The following is a 22,021-nucleotide window of genomic DNA, read 5'->3' as shown; positions in this document are numbered from 1 at the left end:
CAGCCCAGAGCCTGACGCGGGGCTCGAACTCACGGACCGCGAGAGCGTGACCTGAGCTGAAGTTGGACGCTTAACCAACTGAGCCACCCAGGCACCCCAAAATTGCCCTATTTTTAAAAAATGGATTAAACTGAAGCCTCATTGTAGTCAAGTGTTTCACACAGTGGTAAAATCAAGAACAAACCCCCAGTCTTTTCATTCCCAGTTCTCTACTCCTTTCATTATATCATAAGCTGTTAACATCTCACTGAATGATTATAATATACCAATTACTCTGCTAGGTATGATATGAGATATGGTCCCGCCACTCACAAAATTACCCAAGGCATAAGTTCAGAAATCATCTTAGGCTTCTCCACTTCTCTTACTTTCACTAAGTCCTATCGATTTTATCTATTTGACATCTCTCTCATTTGTTCCATCCTCTCCACCCCCATGGCCCCTGCTTTAGTTCAGACCTTTGTCACTGACTTCCTGAATCACTAGAAAAGTTTCTTGGAGCCCCACTCCTCCCTAACTATCTTGCTTTCCTCAACCCAGATCTGCCTTGTCAACAAAAGATTTTTCTAAGTTACAAATCTATTATTTCTCTGTGTTAACCCTTTGATATTTTCTTTTCCACAGTGGAATCCATACTCCTTAGTGCAACCTAGAGTCCCCTCCATCATCTGGTCTTTGTCTATTCAACCACCCTCATCTTAGTGAGTGACTTCTACTCACTATATTCCAGTTTATTGAATCACTGAAGCCCTCTGAATGTGCCAACAAGGATCTATAGTGATTAAAAGTAGACTCTAGAAATAGACTTGACTTTGATCTCTATATCCCCCCATTTTCTAGCCATGCAACCCAGGACATACCATCTCTGTGCCTCACTTACCTCACTCGTAGAATGGGATAATCTAACTGAATTATTTTCTGTATGTGTGAGGGATGACTGAAACAGCACAGAAATAGCATGAGAGCACTCAGTAAATATTAGACAGTTTTGGTGTAATTATGTTCGTTCATTTCTGTATCCTTTAAATCTATTCCTAAGAATGCTTTCCTTTTCTTTATTGATAACCTCTCCCTTATTGATAACCTAGCAAATTCCTATTCTGATCTCTAAATCTTGTAGATATATTCATTGTTGTGTTTTACAGCTATAAGTCTGTCTCTCTATGAAACTGTGTAAATTTTAGACAAGGACCAGATCTTTTTTATATTTGGCTCTTCATGTCCTAGAACACTGGCTCTCCACTGTCCTGGTTCAGTGGAAAGCTCAATAATTCAAGGTTTGGCAAACTGAACAAAATTTATGGGGTTGTTTTTAATTATATCAATTTTAATTTATGAGTCAAACATAATTTAGAAAAATATATTGATATTAAAATATTAACTGTTCATCAGCTCCTTCACTTTATTATTTGATTTTTTTACTAAATTAATAATACAGGATTGTATCTGATGACAATAAGTTTCCTTTCCTTTCAACATACTGAAAACTTGTATGATTATAAAATTTTTAAATGGTTAAATCTTTTGCTATTTATTTTAATTCATATCTAGTGTATTATTATATATATTCAGAACTCAAACTATTCATCTTCATCTTAACCTTCAATTAAATTCCACAATGCAAACCTCTTGGCACTAGAACCACATTTCATGTTTATTTAACTGAGCCCGTGTCTTGAAAAAGTGTTGAAGTTTGGGGGTTTTCTGGTGAGAATCCACATTCTGACATCACTTGCCCCTGACAGTGATTGGCTGTTAGAAGGCAAGGAAGAGTTTATAGCCAGTCACAGTAAGCAAATGAGTGAGTGAGAGAGCAGAGGAAATATTCAATCTGTGTCACTCACTCCTGTGAGCCTGTCTCCTCACTCCAGAACTGCAAAAGGGTAAGATTTAATATGACGACTTCATTTTCTTAAAATCGAACACTCCACATTTTAGATCTCTGGACGTGGCTTTGAATTTTTTTATTTAAATGCTGATGCTACTGCACTGTATAGAAGGTAATTTGTATGTAATTTAACACTGGCTTCTCATTAAACTAGTACCTCAGATTTTAGATTCTTTCCAAAAGGTTAAATTTATTAACCTATGCATGTAAATAAGTTTTTAATATTGTGCACGTAAACTATAAAACTACTTTCTATCTCTCCATCTCACAAATAACTGTTTCCTCGTTCTGATGTATTCAAGATAAGCTGACTGAAATACTATTTTTCACTTCTAAATCTGCCTCAATGTAGGCAGACTTCTCCATAAATTATGCCTATACTTCAATTACATACAATATCTTTTCAATATGTTATATATCTGGTTTCCAAGTGTTAATATCCCGTATCTCTAAAATCAGTATGGAAAAATACATCACACTAGAGAAATAAATAATGCTGGTAGTTTATCATACTCTTCCCAATGAAAACTTATAATTAGATTTTCAAAACTATCCTTTAAGAATGTTTGAATTGTTGTCTGGGTTAGTAGTGGTCACTATAGACGTCTTTGTTTTTTATGAATCATAAAGTAAATAAAATGAAATTTTTGTAGGTAGCCAATTGCTGCCTACATGAATCACTTGGTTCTTTTTATACTATTCCTACTATGTTTTCATCTAGTTGTTTTTATGCTTTGTTATGAGAAATTTATGTAATCAAAACCCTGTATACAGTTATATATACTTAAGTTTTAAGTTCTTTACGACATTATAAATATTCCAACTCTTTTCATAAAGCTACAGAGTAATAATCTTCCCACTTGCCGGTGAGTCTGACCATGGGTGACAAAAGTTTGAAGTATTACTTAAGCACCCCAATAGCAATAAAAACATCTTATACAGATAGGCCCCCTTTGGGGCAAAGCCTCTTTATCGTGGAGTGGTCACTAAGAATTTTACTAAAATTAGACAGAACTATGAGGAAGTATATAGGCAGCAAAATCAGAAGACCCAGTCTGCCACAAATCGAGTGTGACTTAGGACCCAAGACACCTTCTTCAAGTTAAGTCTTATTCTGTGTAATGTTTTAGTGTCAGATACTCAGTAAGGATACCATAAATTCTGGCTAATGACAAAATGCAAAATCAAACTTCAGAATACAGAATACATGGATTTCATACATTTTAAATATTACTTTTCCAAAAGTGTTTATGGGGAAATTGCCACCACCATTACATATTGCTTCTAAAATGTTGCCAAAGCTGCCACTCTCACTTAAGCACTCTCAGTTAAATGTATATGTCAGTGCAAGTGGATGGGTATTAGTAGACTTTCAGCTAAGTTTATTCAACCTCTATTAAAGTAGGATTTTATCAAATAGAATAAAACTAAAGTAGGATATGATTTCACTATCCCTCTCTTTTTACTTATGAGGAATCTATGTAGAAGTGAGATCTCTGTATGACTGCAAACCCCAGGACTGTTTGGGAACTATTCCCATTCTGAGAGTTGCATTTCAGAATCAATCCTTCCATAGCATTGACGTCTCCATGATGTCTATTGCCCTGACCCTGAAGAGCCCTTGATCCATCCTGTGATAGTCTCATGCACTAGTGATGGAAAGCTTAAATGGAGCTGGAGAACAACCTAATTTGAGGAAATTTTCCCCTGATATCCCAAGGTGAAAGTCTGATGAGCTCTTCCCATAGAATCACTCTTAGACATGGCTGTGTGGTGCTACATGCTATGAGAATAGTATTTCACATATTATGGATTTCATACACTGAAAAAAAAAGAAAGTTTTTTTCTCTAAGGTAACCACAGGAAAACAGTTCCTATTTCTCATGTTAAAAAAAAACTCATAGTTCAAAACCCATTGTACAATCACTGATGTAAAAGCAATCATATAAATGTATTCAATTTTTACTTAGTTTTTAATTATAAACAAAACAGATCATATACTAACAATTCAATTCCTTAGCTGACATTCCTATGTCAATGATATTAGGAAGCTTCTTTGCTCAACGTGAAGTACACTAAGCATTCAAGCCCCTTACAGTAATGAAATGGTCTGCCACTGACAAATCACAGCAGATAGGTTAAAATCAAATATGGAGGGCTCCTAGGTGCCTCTGTCAGTTAAGAAAGAATCTGACTCTTGATATCAGTTCAGGTCATGATCTCACAGTCATGAGACTGAGCCCCCATGTCCCATGAGCTGGGCATTCTCTCTCTCCCTCTTTCTCTGCCCCTCCCCTACTCCTTCTCTCTCTCTCTCAAAAGAAATAAAATTTAAACAAATAGATAGGTAGATAGATAAAACCAAATATGGAATTCAAAATTATTTAAACAAAGTCAGTTTTCTACCACTTAAAAACAAAGAGGAACAATTTTGAAATAAAAGCCAGAAATTTGGTCTTAGTCAAAACTGTAACTGGACAGTACACAAAAATTAAATAGTTCTTCTAGTATGAGTAAAAAAAAGTTATACTCTTAGTTTTAATATATACTAACTTTACCACTTCATTAATTCCAGAAGCATTCACCAAAATGAAGACTGCTTTAATTTTGCTCAGCATTTTGGGAATGGCCTGTGCTTTCTCAGTAAGTTCTGTATTAAAAACCTATAGTTATTTCCATTTTTGTCTTTTCATGTATGTAATGATTAAATGTTCTCTTAAACAGATGAAAAATTTGCATCGAAGAGCCAAATTAGAGGATTCTGAAGAAAATGGGGTAATTAATTTTAGCATACTTTCTTGGTCTGACTATACTTACTCTAGATTTATTGCATATTAAACATGAATATATTATTTATTCTGTTTATGCAGGTCTTTAAGTACAGGCCACGATATTACCTTTACAAGAATGCCTACTTTTATCCTCCTCTAAAACGATTTCCAGTTCAGGTAAGTATAAAAATTAATTTTCTTTCTCACCCATTATAATTTAAAGGTAATCAAATTTAACTACAAAATGCCAAAATTCAACTCTCACTAAAATTCAGCCAGAAAGACTTACTACAAAAAGTTTGTTTTTAATACAAAACAACTTATTCCTAAGTTCTCTTTTAAAGCAGAGATATACACACAGAGAATAAAACCATTTGGGCCCAGTCTAGAATGATATAATAAAAGCAAATACCTTGGTACATAGAGTTCAGGTATTTTGGCTAACACTGACAAAATGGACAACTTTACCGGTTGTTGACAATTAAGACAGTGATAAGGCCACTAACTGTCATACTATAGTTGAGTCAATACTGTCATACAGCTGTTTTAGACCTAATAATTTAGAGTCCTTTAATTGGTAAGGAAAAAATTGATTTCATAAACAGCAGAGACAATTTAAAATAACATTCGTGATTGCTGAGGATTTTCTGAACCTCTGACCTGTGTTGGTCACTAGAGCAGTATGTCAAGTATTGAAGCTTAGCTATAACGGAAGCATGGTTCAAAAACTGCAAAGGAAAGAGAGAAATTCATGAAGTAAACTAAAAGCTTGTGAGAAAAACATCCTTAGAACTTGTAAACAAAAAGGAAAATAACAAATACTAAAAATAAGAATTTCTCTTTTTATGGGTTACCGGCGAAGAAGGCCTTTGAAAACTGGAGGTGTGGTATTGATTTAAAATATTTGACAAACCAGAATTGTGCTATTTTTATTACTATACGGTTTGGGTTCAGGGCACCAATTATGCACATCTGACCCAGGATTCCTGGGACACTAAGAGCAGTCAAGATGCTGAAAATGATGCCTCAGCACAGTGGCTTGGCAGAGCATCCTACCATATGTTGGCCTAACCCATTTCCAAATCATACAATGATAGGAAATGATAATCTTAAAGTATTTATAGCACCACAATAATTATGGAATGTGTGTGGCCACAGAAATATGAGCATAGATGATACAAGAGTTGTGGGTTTTCAGAACTGCCTTCCATTCTTTGGTATACCTCAGGCCCACAAATAAACACTGCTCATTTAAATGTGTGCTTCATTCTCTTTTTTAAACTCAATGGAAATTGTAATAAATTTAAATTTCTGAATAGCTCCTCAATTTTTCTAAAATATCAAGTACTTAAGTGATATTCCCAACTATCAATTTTTGTAGAAATATAAATGTGATCCAATTAAAATATCTATAGCGAAAAGATATTAGGAGAGGTTATATTTTTCATTCCTGATAAATTCAAAGTTCAAAGATCTTTAGATAGATCTTTAACATAAAAAATTTAGAGAAATTATATACAGATAAGTTCATCTCAAATAATGTAGAATTTGTAAAATAGTTGTATTTAAAAAGTATCCAATAAAATGTATGCCCTAATCCATCAGTCTGACCTAGTATTTATGATCTATTCTACTTTGCAAAGTTTGATTCCCAGAGTTTTCTCCCTTACATGTCTACTTATATATTTTCCATAGCTCTATATTATTTATTCTCTTAAGTCTATCAAGTATTTGGTGCCCAGATTGTCATCACAAAATGCACTGGCTGTACCGGCTTTGAAATTAATGTTTTAATCAAACAAATATGTGTTTATATATAATCATTTCTAAAATACCAACTTCCATGAAATATGTCATATCCGCTTAGCTATAGAGATGGAAGTATAAATAAGCTTAATACCCTAAGCATTTTTAATTGAGGAAACTGTTTCTTTCAGGATTCAAATATTATTTGAATTGTGTGTGAATTCTTAGAGGGCAGAAACTTTATATTTCTTTTATTGGACTTATCTTAGCTATCACAGTGCTTGACACAGGGAGACTGCCTATGTTTCCAACTTCATCTCTTACTACTATCCTCATTCTCAAAACAATGTCTGAAATGTAATTTGGGGATTGAATAAATGGGAGTGATAGAAGCTGAAAGGAGTAATGGTAAAATATACATACATACATATATGTGTCATATATATATTTGACTTCCAGAAGAATATGACTTAGTTACAAACTGGAAATAAAGCATAAATGAAAGAAAGGAAAAAAGAAAATGCCAAGGTTTCAGGGGATTTCATGAAGTTTTAAAATTGTTCTCACTGCAGACACTAACTGAAGAGTGAGTGGTTGGGATAGCAAGAAGGCTAGAGGTGAGGAAACCTATAAAAAGATTCAAACACTCCCACTGAGACAAAATACATTGCAGAAATATGCTGCCCTCTCTATTAACTAACAAACAGAAATAGTTTACATGTGATATTATGTTTTGTTCACCCTCTGGGCTAGGAAAGCACAACCCTTAAGGTCATGGTAGTGGAAGAGCAGATGTAATTATTCTCTTTTCCACCCAAGGTTAGTTATTCTTGGCTCAAGAGGACAAATAATTCTCTTTTCTTGGGTGGATGGCATGGCCACGTGAAGAATGAGCCATACAGGGACAGCCCTGAGCAGGACTGACACATGAGTGCTTCCTCATATCTGATCCCTAATCCTGAGGTTCTTCTGCAGCTCTGTTTTCTAAGACCCACAGTGCTTAATTGGGTCATCAGAATCAAAACTAAGATTTTCAGGGCAGATAATGACAGAATCTTGGGGCACCTGGGTGGCTCAGTCGGTTAAGTGCCGGATTTCGGCTCAGGTCATGATCTCACAGTTCATGGGTTCAAGCCCTGCGTTGGGTTCTGTGCTGACAGGTCAGAGCCTGGAGCCTGCTTTGGATTCTGTGTCTCCCTCTCTCCCTGCCCCTCGCCCACTCACGCTCTGACTCTCTCTCAAAAATAAATAAACATTAAAAATTTTTTTTTAAATGACAGAATCTTAAGTTGGGTATCCATTTATCTACCTGGTGCCATTAGGGGTAGTTGCAGAAAAAGAGGGAAAATTCAATTTATCACTGGAAGATAATAAGTCTCCTCTGTTTTAAAGTCTCGGTAAGAGATGTTTAGGTTTATATTTCCTCTTAAAAAGTAGCAAAGCTCATTAACTTATAATTATATTTTTATATACAGACTCCTTGGTTTAAAATGTTCTCATTCAATATTGAGCACTTTAGAGGCACGGCACTCTGTAATTTTCCTAAATGAAGTGAATTAATTTTGCTCTTATATAATTTTTACCTCATATACATAAAATCTCATTTACATATAGAGGGAGGCTTATTTTATGGATTAGCTTTAATTAGACTGAAAGATACTAAAAATTATATGCAAATTTAATTTCAAGTCAAATTCTAATTTAAATTCATCAGGAGAGCTCATTATTTAAGAGAATCATTCAGTAACAACTTTTATTTCATAACAACCCTAATCATCATTTCATTTATATTTTATAAAGGAAATAAAACAATGTGATCTGTGTGTTAGTTCATTTGCCTCGAACTGTTGGAGAAATCAAAACAGCTCTGGGCTTGATTCCTTCTCTGTAAAATAAATTGAATCAGATAATCATCTTGTCCTTGCAGACATAGGCAATTCCATGATTCATTGTTCTAGTTTTTATATACAAAATGTTTTAACATATTTCCTATGCTTTTGGGGGTTGAAATGCCTACCTCATTTCATATCTTGATCATTACAAAGCACCTGTTTCTCTCCAACCTCATTTTATATATTCCCAATCTCTTCATATCTTTTTCTCAGATTCACTTGAGAACTAAATTCACATGAGAAATAAAACAAGATGGCAATACTAATTAGTTTGAGTAAATATTTGTGAATATTTTACCTTAATTCAATCAGCAGGAAATCTCCTTTTGTGTTGAAGGTATGTGTACCTATATATGTACCCATATATTCATATATGTATGAATTCATATATATATATATATATATTTTTTTTTTTTAGAGCAGTAGTGACTCATCTGAAGAAAATGGAGACGGCGACAGTTCAGAAGAGGAGGAAGAAGAAGAGGTAAGGAATTTCTGCAGGATTTTTCAAAACAAACCAGGCAGCATGAAAACAAATAGGAAACTAGTCTACTGTAGTCTGGACTTAGCAAACAAGCCATTGCCAGTTTACCAACTACCCACAGTCTTCTATTTTGGACAAGGAGAATATTATTTAAATTAGAATAAACTAAAATGACCTGTTTAAAATGCTACTGCATTTGGTGTTCAAGTTACCTATAAGTGGTGCACAAAAACAAAAATGTCTCCATTATAAGTTGGAAGAAATGTACATTCTGATAAAAAGAAAAGGGAGTATCATTTATATTTAGGTGGATAGTGCAGGATAGTAAAAGACAAGTACCTAAACTCAGTGCAATACTTGTTTTAAGGACTGAACTTAAGCTCAACTTACTAAGTGGGTATATATGAAAAGCTAATCTTATATCCTCTACAATATTATTATGATTCATCTGTTTTTCTTGACCCACCAAGTAGGGTTATTCTTTTAAATGGGAATTTCATATGTCATTTTGTCTAAAAATAAAATTTATGGTCTTACATAAAGGCAAATACTCAAGATGTATAAGTACATATAGTACTACATATTCTATACATAGTCCTCCATAGGACCTCAAATTAGTGTAGTTCACAGCTAAAATTCATCTGTATACCTTGGAAATTGTACTAACCTGTTTATAACTGACACTCTTGCTCAAGAAAACGTACTAATTAGGTACATTTTCCTGGATAGTCAATTATAGCTATCCACTGCTTTGGGGACCTTCCAAATTCAGGTATTCTTAAGTGCTATTTATGAAGGGGCAATGACAGTCAAAAATGGATCATGGATAAACATCTGCTATCTTGAAAACAAAATGGTATGGGAACTTTAAAAGTGACAAATAATTAGTTTGATTTTATTTTTTTAACCATAAAAGTATCATTTCCAGTACTATAATTTACCCTAATAGCTTAAGGGAAGACCTTACAAGAATACCAAGCCAGTACCAGGAAAAATGCCACCTACTAAATCCCACAAAATTTTGCCAGGAGTTCCATATAGTAATCTTACACAAGAACTAAGCTGGGGTAATCTATTTAACTACAGCTCTTTGCTGTATGGTGATCACAAAATTGCTTTGCCAGGTAGATTTCCCAATTAGACTGCATACCTTTTGGCAATGGTTCTTCATTTGTTATGATGGAGGTTGAGGATAGAGGACAGTAAGGTTTAAAAACTATGATGAAATCACACATGCTCAAAATTTTGTCAACAATCTCTGAACATTTACTATCCTCCCAAAACTTACCTGCAAACTCCTAATGACCCAGAGGGCAAGAGACCATAGGTTTCATATCCAGTTTGGGGAAAAACAGACTGTATCCTCCTTATAGCTCCTCACACTGCTTAGCACAGTTTCTTCTACGATATATGGTGCCCAAAAAATATTTGTGGTTTAGTTTTGAAAACTTCAGAGGAATAAATACTCCAAACATCATTCATTAAAAGTGATCATAGAAAAGTGGATACATAAATCTAAAGGCTTCTATCATGAAGAGATTCTAGAACTTCCTTTTTCCTCATTTCTTCCCTAAAATTTCATTGGCAATTCAGGTTAAATACATAGTCTCCAGGAATGGTATTCACATTAGAGGGTGCTTAGGCATATTTTCTATTTGATGATGATCACAGTTTTTTTTTTCCATTTCTAAACTATTCAGCCTCACTTTAAAAAAAACTTTATAAAAATATAATATATACAACACAATTATCATATGTATACAGATAGTTGAAATTTCAGAAATTGAACAGTTTCAAAAAGCACCCATATCAAAAAGCAGCATATGCTCTGTGTTCCATTTTACTCATTAACCAAACCCACCAAAAGCAACTGTTATTTTGAATCCTAACAGTTTTCACCCATTTTTGCATATTATAAAAATGGAATCATATATCATATACTCTTTTTTTGCGTGGCGTCTTCTCCCAACTTCAAAAGTTAATCCATATCGTTCTACAGCTCTAAGTCATTCATTCTCATTGTGAGTATCTTATAAAGTGAATATACCACAATGTATTATGCTTTTGTTGATGGGCCTTTGGGGCAGTTTCCAAGTTTGGGCTATACCAAAGAGAGCTGCTATGAACATTCTAGTACTCCTTCTGGTGAACACATGCATCTATTTCTGGAGGCCAAAAGGTATGCATATGTTCAGCCTAAGTAGATGTAACCAAAGCAAATGCACTGTGATCTCCCTCTATTAGTATATCAATTACTCCACGTTCTCACCAACAGTTGTCTTTCAGCCATTTTAGCCAGTCTAGTGGGTTAATAACAGTTTTAAAACATTAATACTAATTTTTCTATTCAAAAAGATATTTGAAGCTTAATACCCATCAACAGACTGACCTGTTTTCCTTCTTAATTCACTGCAACAGCATATCCTTAAAGAAAGTATCTATCACGGGAATCTACCCCCAAAACCAAGAGCACACTGTACACACTGTATATTAGCCAATTTGACAAGAAATTATATTTTTAAAAAAAAGTATCTAGAAAAGAAAGGGCATTGTAGGAGAAAATGTAGAACTTCATGATTTGAGAGTCTGAATCTTTACTCATGACCTTGCCACTAGTGAACCACCATCTATTTGACCTCATGTGAGTCATTTATCTCATTGGACCTCAGGTTTTCCACGTGTAAAAAGATGGTACAGGACCCAAATTATATGTTCTACTCTAAGAATCTTTCCTCCTCCTGCCCTGAAAGATTTAGTCTGTTGAAATAAAGCATAAACATGAATAAATAAACAGTATGGTGTTTGTGGGATATTTGACACAATTGGCTTAAAGACTATTTAGGGGTGGACTCTAGTAGCTCCAAGAGTTTATTGAAACATCGGAATTTACAAATTTGATGAAACAAACATATTCTTCTTTAGCCACTCTGTTTTAGTAACAAGGCAAGCTAAACCTGGGTTGTGTTTACTTTTTTTCTTTATATAAACGTTTTTTTCTTCTACCACTTTGTTTTGAAATCTGTGCATTATCTTTTTTTAAGTGTTTATTTAAATTCCAATTAGTTAATATACAGAGTAGTATCAGTTTCAGGTATATAATATACTGATTCAATACTTCCATACAACACCAGATGCTCATTACAAGTGCACTCCTTAATCTCAGTCACCTATATAACCCATCCCCTCACCACTCTCTCCCCTGGTAATCATCAGTTTCTTCTCTATGGTTAAGAGTCTGTTTCTTGGGTTGCCTCTCTCTCTCTTTTTTTCCCCCTGTGCTGGTTTGTTTCTGAAATCCAACATATGAGTGAAATCATATGATATTTGTCTTTCTCTGACTTATTTCAGTTGGCATAATACTCTCTAGCTCCATTCATATTATTGCAAATGGCAAGATTTGATTCTTTTTCATAGCTGAGTGTGTGTGTGTGTGTGTGTGTGTGTGTGCGCGCGCGCGCGTGCGCACATCACATCTTCTTTATCCATGTTTTGAAGTCTTAAAACTTATCTTAATGTCATCATCTAAAGAGATTAGATACACTGAAATGAATTCAATCTTCCAGTACTTAAAGTAAATAAACTCTCTGTATGAATTCCTGACTTTTTTTAACGTTTATTTATTTTTGAGAGAGAGAGAGAGAGAGAGAGAGAGAGAGAGAGAGAGAGAGAATCCGAAGTAGGCTCCAGGCTCTGAGCTGTCAGCACAGAGCCTGTGTGCGGCTCGAACCCACGAACTGTGAGATCATGACCTGAGCTGAAGTTGGATGCTTAACTGACTGAGCCACCCAGGCTCCCCTGAATCCCTGACTTTTAATATTAGCTATGAATCACATCGGGAGATTAACTCAATTAACAAATAACTGCCTAACAACATAAAGGCAAAGAATAAAATGTTCAATAAGGTTATATAGTAAGATTAGTAAGATTATAATAAACATTCATTTGAGGAGTGTTTATTTTTTTAAAAAAATCATGCAATAACATAATATAACCACTAAAAATTTCTTGGAGTGTTTAGTTTCTTCACTGCACAGAAAAATTGATTGTGTGTCAAATGTCTAAAATCTTCTGAATACTGCATACAACACAAAATTGGCTTATATACTGCCAGATAAATTTTGAATTAAATATGGTTCTTTTCTCTAAATACACTTGAAAGCAAATGAAATCTATTCGCTTCTTTTTGGTAGTAAATAAGAAATGCAATCAATTTGTTTGAAGAGGGGGATTTCCATAAAAATTCCTTTCTGAAAAAATATCCTAGGTGTAGTGTGAACAATTCACATAAATCCTCTTCCTCAACAAAAACATCATAGTGCATTAGAAAGGGCTGGGTTTTGTTGTTTTCTTCATGCATAAGACCTTAAGCAAGTTATTTAGCTTTTCTGAGCTCACTTTCCCTTTCCAATTTTTTTTTTAATGTTTGTTTATTATTGAGAGACAGAGACAGACAGAACATGAGCAGGGGAGGGGCAGAGAGAGAGGGAGACACAGAATCTGAAGCAGGCTCCAGACTCTGAGCTGTCAGCACAGAGCCCGACGCGGGGCTCAAACTCACAAACTGTGAGATCGTGACCTAAGCCAAAGTTGGACGCTTAACTGACTGAGCCACCCAGGCGTCCCTCACTTTCCCTTTCTAAGGAGAACAATAATCCTACCTTACAAGGCTGCTATAAGGAATAACAGGTATAAGTTCTCAGCTTATTTGTCAGCAAATGTAAGCATTTATTTACTACCATGTTATAATAGTATTGGTAAGACTTTAAGAGCCTAAAGCCTGTAGAATAAAATACCATGTAGTCAGATATGCTGAAATTATTACACAAACATTTTTGAATTGATAAAATAGAATACAGAAATATCTAAAACAGACTATAGTGAGGTAAGTAGAATGAAATAACTCTGAGTTGAGTTCTAAGAAGTGAGAAGTACAAATGTCATAAGAGGAAGCAGAATTGTTAACATTAGGTGATGAGCTGGCTGAGGAATACATTTTTCTCAGTAATGGCTCATGACTCCAGTAAATTTTGAGTTTTCTTCCAACTAACTGACTTTTCTTGCTCTGGATATTTTTACCAGGAAGCTTCAAATGAAGAAGAAAACAATGAAGAGAATGCAAATTCTGACGAAAATGAAGATGAAGAATCTGAGGCTGAGAACACCACCCTTTCTGCTACACCTGGCTATGGAGAGGAGACCACACCTGGAACAGGGAACATAGGTTTAGCTGCAATCCAACTTCCCAAAAAGGTAATAATTCCTCAAAAATGTTAAATCTGATTTCATTTCTTTACTGAAATCTAAGGTTAGCTTGACACTATACACATGTGTTCTACATTACCTTCATTAACTCATTGAAAAAGCAAGAGCAGGTTCAATTTCCCTGTTTACAAGTAAGGAAATATCTTTTCCCAGGCAAATTCTCTTCCCATGTTATTACACTGACTTTCCACATTATAACAGAAGACTAAGGACAAGCATCTTGGCAATGGATAAAAGGTCCTGAAAGATGCCACTGCATTTCAGGGAAGAGGATTCCAAGACAGACAAAGTGAATAGCAAAGCTATGGGAAGCATCTCCCACAAGGAAAGCTTATTTATCAAGTACATTTTCTCTATCAAAACCCAATGATGAAAGTACTAATTCTGAATTTCTAAAACACCCATCAAAGGTACTAGTTCTGAATTTTTAAAACACTCACCAATTCTTTTGTAAGTTAAACTGGCTTCAATTCAAAAATACATCTGAAACAAGGCTGTAGGTACAGCCTGTGTTGGATGAAATAATGGTCTTAAGTTTTTATATTTTCACACCAAATCTGGATCCTTTTAAACTTTTCCTTATAGGCTGGGGATACAAAAAAGGCTACAAAAGAGGAGGAAAGTGATGAAGAAGAAGAGGAAGATGAAGAAAATGAAGAAAATGAAGAAACTGAAGAAGTGGATGAAAATGAACAAGGCATAAACAGCACCAGCACCAACAGCACAGAGGTAGAAAATGGCAATGGCAGCAGTGATGGAAACACTGGAGAAGAAGGTGAAGAAGAAAGTGTCACTGAAGTCAATGCAGAAGGAACCACAATGGCTGGAAGGCAGGACAATGGTGGCTCCACGACTACAACCTCTCCAAATGGTGGATTTCAACCTACAACCCCACCACCAGAGCTCTATGGGACCACCATCCGACCATCTAGGGAAGCCACCACCACTGGATATGAGGAAGAGTATGAACAAACAGGCACCAATGAATATGACAATGGATATGAAGTCTATGAAAACGAGAATGGAGAACCTCGTGGCGATAATTACCGAGCCTATGAGGATGAGTACAGCTACTATAAAGGGCGCAGCTATGACAGCTATGGTGGTCAAGATTACTACTACCACCAGTGAAAGTCCAGCCTTGGATGAATTCATTCATTCTGGCATTTTGTGTGGCTACCATTTTCAAAGTTCAACTCAGGAAGGTGCAATACAACAAATGTGCATATTATAATGTGGAATGGTGCTACTGTTCCAAAGTAATTTTCTGTAATTGCTTCTGTGAGTAATGGGCTTCTTGTTGCTTTTCCCTGGTATGTTACTGAAGGGTTATTATAAATCAGGGCCATTTATCAAGTGGTAAACCAATCCATGAGATTGAGTTCAATTAAATGTTTGGAGGTTGTAGTTCTATAAATATTTTTACAATATTTGCACTATTAATTGCTAAAACATACTTTTCATGCAAGAAGTGCTTCTATGTATTGGCATTAATGACACTATAACAAAATATGTAGTTCTTTAATCACACTGCCTATCCAACTCTGTATATTGTGTTTAATTATCATCTTCATGTATTTTTATGTGACCTTTATGTATATTCTACCTATGGGTTTTATCATAAATAAAAAATGCAATCTTCCATATCATAATTACGGAAAAAATGAGAGATTCAGAACTGAAAAATATGAGACCAGTGGGGAATAACTGAGCTAAAAGATAAAAGCTTATTTCTACTATGCTTTAAAACTCAGAAGAACTAGAAGTATTCTATCATGGATAAATCAACATAACTAATATTTTGACATGCTTGCGGGCATGGTCAACCATACACATCAGGAGAAGAAATGGCTTTTATTAGAGTTGCCAGATTTAACAAAAATATAGGGTGCCTGGTTAAATTTGAATTTCAGATAACAATGAAAAACTCCTTAGTAGAAGTAAGTATGCTTCGTGCATGATTTGACCTCTGTCAACTATTTGGGACATATTTATACTAAATAAATTATTTATCTAAAATTCAAATTTAATGGAATATCCTATTTAGTATCTGGCAACCCTACTCCTATTTGATTTAGGTTTTAAATGGGGTAGGGAATGGATGCAGTAGAAAACTCTCTCTCTCTCTCTCACACACACACACACACACATCCACACATATGCACACATCCACATACAAACACATACACACACACACACACCAAAGAGGGCTGGTATGCAAAGCCTTAACTACAATTCATACTTTAAACCTGAAAGCAAATATACTGAAGAAAAGTTGATAATGGTAAGGAGTAAGAATACAAACATCATTCATCTTTTTATTTATTCACTTATAAGATGCACTGAACACCTGTTATTGGACCAGATAATGTTTAGACACTGGGCATATGGAAATGAAGAATCCAGTCCTCAAAGTGACTTTAGTCTGATAGCTAACAGTTATAAGGTTTACATGCATCAACTAATTGTCTCTTATTTTTTTTATTTAAAAATTTTTTTTAATGTTTATTTATTTTTTGAGAGACAGAGCATGAGCAGGGGAGGGGCAGAGAGAGAGACACAGAATCTGAAGCAGACACAGAATCTGAAGCAGGCTCCAGGCTCTGAGCTGTCAGCACAGAGCCCAATGCAGGGCTCGAACTCATGAACTGCAAGATCATGACCTGAGGCAAAGATGAACACTTAACCAACTGAGCCACCCAGGTGCTCCTCCTAACTCTTTATTTCGAAAAATTCTAAGCCTTTAGAAAAATTGGAAAGCTAATACATGAACAGCCTTATTATAACTTTCACCTAGATTAATCAATGGTTAAAACATTTTGCTATATTTACATTAGCTCTATTTCTGTGTGCCTTTCTTCATTATACAAACTCCTCTGCCAAACCATTAAAGGGTTTAACATCATGATGCTTCACTCCTATACTTCAGCATTTAGTATAAAAATAAGAAATTCTCCTAGACAGCCACAATACCATTCTCATTCTCAGGAAACTAAACACTGCTATGAGAGCATTTTGTAATATACAGACCATATTCAAATTTTCCCAATTATTCTAATAATATCATTGATTATTAACTCAGTTAATCCTCACAAAACTCTATCAGGTAGGTATGTTTGTTCTCCCCCATTTTATTGATGAAGGAACTGAGGCACAAAGAGAGACACAGACACAGCTTGCACAAGGTCACAAGTCACAAAGCTCAGGGTAAAACAAAGCAGACTTGCTTTAGAATTTTTGCTCTTTACCATTATGTTACACTTATTAGTGTGTGTTTATCAGTAATGGATGTTGAGCTATAAGTGAGCAGGAAATCTCTAATGATGAGAACACTGCTGAAATATGAGCTTTGTTCTATATCACAATTATCTTAGAACCAGCCATGTTTTATGACTTGAGCCCTAAAGAATGTTTTCAAAGCAAGGATCTTCACACATTTTTGGCATGTTTTTAGACAGACAGCTTGGTATTGTGGAAAGTGCATGAGCTCTAGAGTTAGATGGGCTTGAATAACGGTGTTATTGAGAGTAAATTAATATCCTTCTCTAGACTTCCTCACCTCATCTCCCACACATGGAGTATACTCAGTAGGTTGCTGTTCAGAGTCCAACATGTTAATGAAGTGCTCAAGATCATCATCTCTCTCCTCTCCACTCCCCATCCTTTCTCCATCTTAACACTTAGGTACATCTGACTGTTATAGACTTACCTGGTCTTTTAGAACATTTTTTTTCTTACCCTAATGCATCTTTGTAAGCAAAAGCTTTTTTAATTTTTTTTTTAATGTTCATTTATTTCTGAGACAGAGACAGAGCATTAGTGGGGGAGCGGCAGAGAGAGAGGGAGACACAAAATCAGAAGCAGGCTCCAGGCTGTCAGCACAGAGTCCGACACGGGGCTCAAACTCACAAACCGTGAGATCATGACCTGAGCTGAAGTCGGTCGCTCAACTGACTGAGCCACCCAGGTGCCCCTGTAAGCAAAAGCTTTTGATGAGAGTGACTCCTTGGAACAGTGGGAACAGTGTAATCAATACTTCTTATTAGACAATATACGTAATTTTTACTATTTGTGACTTATTGTCACAAACTACCTCAATATATCAATAGAATCATCCACTCTTAGAGTTGGAAAGGATCTTTGAAATCTGTGAATTTTATTTACCAATATGTCAAAGTTATTCATTTTTTATAGCAAAATTGGTTAATCTTTTCCTTTATGGTTTCTCACTTTGCTTCTGACATACGTAATGGGGGTGTCTGCTCCATCCTCTTCTACCTCAGGGATTTGAGCTAGCCCACTTTAATGCCACCACTGCCCCAAACATTGAAGAGTTTCCTTTAGACTAGTAGGGGATTTTTCACTCCGAGAAGGCAGCAGAGGAAAGATTCACAGCCTAGCCCAGACACCAACATGAGTGTGTATTCATATAGTGAGGCCTACAGACAACTAAGTACCCAGGGCCTAGATGAAGGCAATATGGTGTTCCTGGATGAAGACCAGGGGGTAGGCTGATGACAGCTGTGATTTACCATGGCTCCTAGGCATCCCAACAATGCCCCTTTACAGTAGTTCTCTCAGTAATATCATGCAAAATTTTCTTCATGGAAGGTCCCCTCTTCAATGTTTCCTGCTTAGGATCACAGTAGAGTTCCCACCTCCTTCTGCCACCCTAACTAGCTAGCCTCCTTGGCCTCTTGCTTCAAATTCCCTTCACCTTCCCACCAATAGCTCTATTTTCTGTATTCCCTGATAGTACCTATTTGGTGGTCCATCTGGCAGATGATGAAAATCCAAATTATTAGGAAAAAGGGGGAACATTTTTATTCCTCCCAGGGAAAGACCATCCTTCCCCTGAGAAACAGTCAAATGACCCCTCTAAATAGAGAAAAGATATAAAGTTAAATAAGTTATGCTTGTATTTGAGGGAAAAATCAAGTTGTATATTTATAATCTCCTATCCACAAAAAAATTCTTTTGCTGTTGTTAAAATGTAGAAACCAGTCTGTAGCAGTGGCAAAGCTCATAGATGAACCATAATATCTGTTCTCCTTTCTCTGAGTAAGAGAACCCAGGTTTTTAAGCTGGACCTGTGGCTACAGAGTAAATTCCAATTTCTTTCACTCTCATTGAAGCTACATGTGGTTATTCAAGTTCTGGCCATGTATACCTTGGATGTGTACAATTTCTTGGTTGTCTCCCTAAAGAGAAGTATTATTCTCTTCCCCTTTCTCCAAATTCTCTCTTCTACTGGCGAAATTCAACAATGATGGTGAGTCGTCTATGACAGTGTGCATGAAGCAATAATCCACAGATGGCAAGGTAACAAGATAGAAAAGTCTACACCATACCAACCCTGGACATCTACTTCTACAAATAAACTGTTTTCTTTTAGCCTCTATGATTATGGATCTCTGTTATTTACATGCAAATTACATCCTAACTCAGTAGTTCTCGAAGTATAGTCATCAGATCAGCGCCTCAGCATCAGAAATGCAATTATGCAGCACCACCCAAGACCAACTCAATGAAAAGTTCTGGGAGTGGACAGGTGATTCTTATACACCTCAAAGTTTGAGAACCACTATTTTGATTAATATAGTAGCTAATGCTTATTATACACTTACTGTGTGCAAGTTCTATTCTAAGCATTTTACATATATTACCTCACTTAATTCTCACAATTACTAAAAATCTACTACATTTTACAGGTAAGGAAATGGAGTTACAGAGACATTTGGTAACTTGCCTGAGATGATGCAGCTGGTAAGTGGAGGAAAAGAAACTGCTCCAAGGTCCACATCCCATATATCTCTCACAGCTTCTAAGGTCACCCTGTTAAGATAAGTGAATTTAACTGGGAATCAGAAGACTAAGTTTTAGATAAGAGTACATATAACAAACCTAATGATGTTTTTACTCCTTTGTCTTTTGGGGTTAATAAGAACATGTAATTTTACAGGTTTCACATCATGCTCAGGTGATCAAAGAAGGATCTCTTTGAGAACAGAGACTGTTCATAAACAAGGAAAATATCCTTTCATGCTGTTGTGAAAATAGGACAACACTTTGTCCCTTGTCATGCTGTCAGGCACTCCTTCCAAAGGCAGTGTGATTCGTAACAGGGCCATGAGGATCTCAGCTACAGCTACTAGGTTTGCATGTCACAGTTCCATGGATTCAGCCAGAAGGAAGATAATGACTTCAAACAGAGTCAAACAGTTTATTACTTTTACAGAGAGCAAAAGCAGGATCATCAAAGTATCAGATCTCTGTATTTCTCATCCCATAGGATGACACTGAACCAGCATGGTCAGATGACAAACAACATCAGTAGTAGGTCATTCTGCTGTTGAGAAGCCACTCTCACCTATGGCCAAGCAGAGAGACTTACAAAGAAATCTGCAGTTGAGCCCCAAAGGGTGAGAGGCTGAAAGTCCTATGCTCAACTGAAACTATGGAGATGGATGAGAAATGGCCTTCTGACCAACTCCCACTAGTTGGAAAGGTGGGAGAGGAACTGCTTCCAGCATTTCTGCACCAGGCTGCTCATTGTTCCTTGCTCTAGGAGGAATCACAGGGCACCGGGCCAACATTCAGGTAGACTGCAGTCAACCCTCGCCCACGTGATCCATATGGAGACATGCCAGGTTGTCAGGAAGTGGCCACAGAGCTCTTCCCCTACGCACCTCTTCTAGAACCCAAGGTTAGGGAGGCTTATGAGTTTCTTGGACCATTTTAAAAAGGCCGGCCACACAGGGGAATTTGGATAAGCTTACAAAGGGCATGAAGAAGATTACTTCTGCAAGATGATGCCTGGCAGACATGTGGGCCCTCACCAGGCAATGGTATGCTGAAAGTGTTCTCAGCATAGGCCACACTTTGGGGGTGGATGGTCTATGGTTACTCGTGTGGCCAGAAGGCAGCTGCTTCTTCGAGATGACTCTGTCCCTCTCCCTGTGGTCATTCTAGGTCCCATTCCCTCATTTCAAGTCCTCCTTATTTCCTTCATCATGATGCCTCAGTCAATATCCTCCCCAGCTGGCAGTCAGGTAATCCATATTTAATCTGTGGGAGCACTGAATATCACCCATGCCCCATTTTCAATTTATTATTGTGACTTATTCTACACCCTGTTTCTTTCATGTCTGACCCTGTTGATTTTCTACTACGTTTTCTTCTCTTCACAAAATTCTCACCTTACAGAACTAAAGCTTTGCTTTCAAAATAATTGTTTCTAGAAGCTTCAAGAGCCACTCTTTTTCTTTTTTCTTTTTCTTTCTTTCTCTTTCATTCATTCATTCATTCATTCAAGAAACTATTCCTAAAATGAAAAAAAAAAACTTTGACTTTCTTTCCATTTGCATTCCTTTCATTAACAAAAACAAAAACAAAAAAACAACATAAAAGCAAACAAATAAAAATAAACCAAGTCTATACCTAGGCAAAGTGAATCTCTCTGAATGACCAAGAGAAGAAATAACTAAAGTGGGAGAAAGGCAGAAAAAGGTAAACACACTTTTTTGAAAAGGATAATCTAATGTCAGGAAATAGGAGTCTCACTTTAAAAAAGGAATCAATACTAGTTAAAGGGAAACCATGAAGCAATCATTCAGACCTTTTGTTTATCCACGTGCAAATATTTGTAAAAATTTTCTGTCCTTCTATCTTTAAACTATTCAGTGGGTTAAAAACTCATTAACTGTTTTTGTTGGCCTAAGAATAAAAGCTTCCAGGCAAATTACTCTGTTTTTTCTCAGGTTTCTCCCCTTGAATTTTATGACTCCGAGAGCCAAAAACGTAAGACCCCCCATCAGTGTATACAGAACTTGTCTTATCTCTTTTTAAAATATAAATTCAACCTTCACTATTTTAGTCAGGGATCAATAAACTTTTCTGTAAATAGAAGTCAGTAAGCTTTTTTCTGTAAAGGACCAGATAGTATTTTTGTAGTCCCTATGGTTTCTGTCACAACCAC

General features: G+C 36.0%; 1 protein-coding gene across 1 annotated transcript; it reads left to right on the top strand.

Annotated features, from left to right (window-relative positions):
- The first annotated feature begins 1,801 nt into the window (after nt 1-1,801).
- IBSP (integrin binding sialoprotein) lies at nt 1,802-16,000 on the top strand. Its single transcript, XM_015067457.3, has 7 exons — nt 1,802-1,883; nt 4,464-4,531; nt 4,613-4,663; nt 4,759-4,836; nt 8,716-8,781; nt 13,861-14,031; nt 14,629-16,000. Exons 2-7 carry the CDS (start codon nt 4,478-4,480, stop codon nt 15,172-15,174), a joined length of 966 nt encoding a protein of 321 aa, XP_014922943.1. The 5' UTR covers nt 1,802-1,883; nt 4,464-4,477; the 3' UTR covers nt 15,175-16,000.
- The last annotated feature ends 6,021 nt before the right edge of the window (nt 16,001-22,021 follow it).

This window comes from Acinonyx jubatus, chromosome B1, assembly GCF_027475565.1.
Source record: "Acinonyx jubatus isolate Ajub_Pintada_27869175 chromosome B1, VMU_Ajub_asm_v1.0, whole genome shotgun sequence".
NCBI classification, from domain to species: Eukaryota; Metazoa; Chordata; class Mammalia; order Carnivora; family Felidae; genus Acinonyx; species Acinonyx jubatus.
Note: the sequence above shows the minus strand (reverse complement) of the source record. Positions and strands in the feature narration are given on the sequence as shown.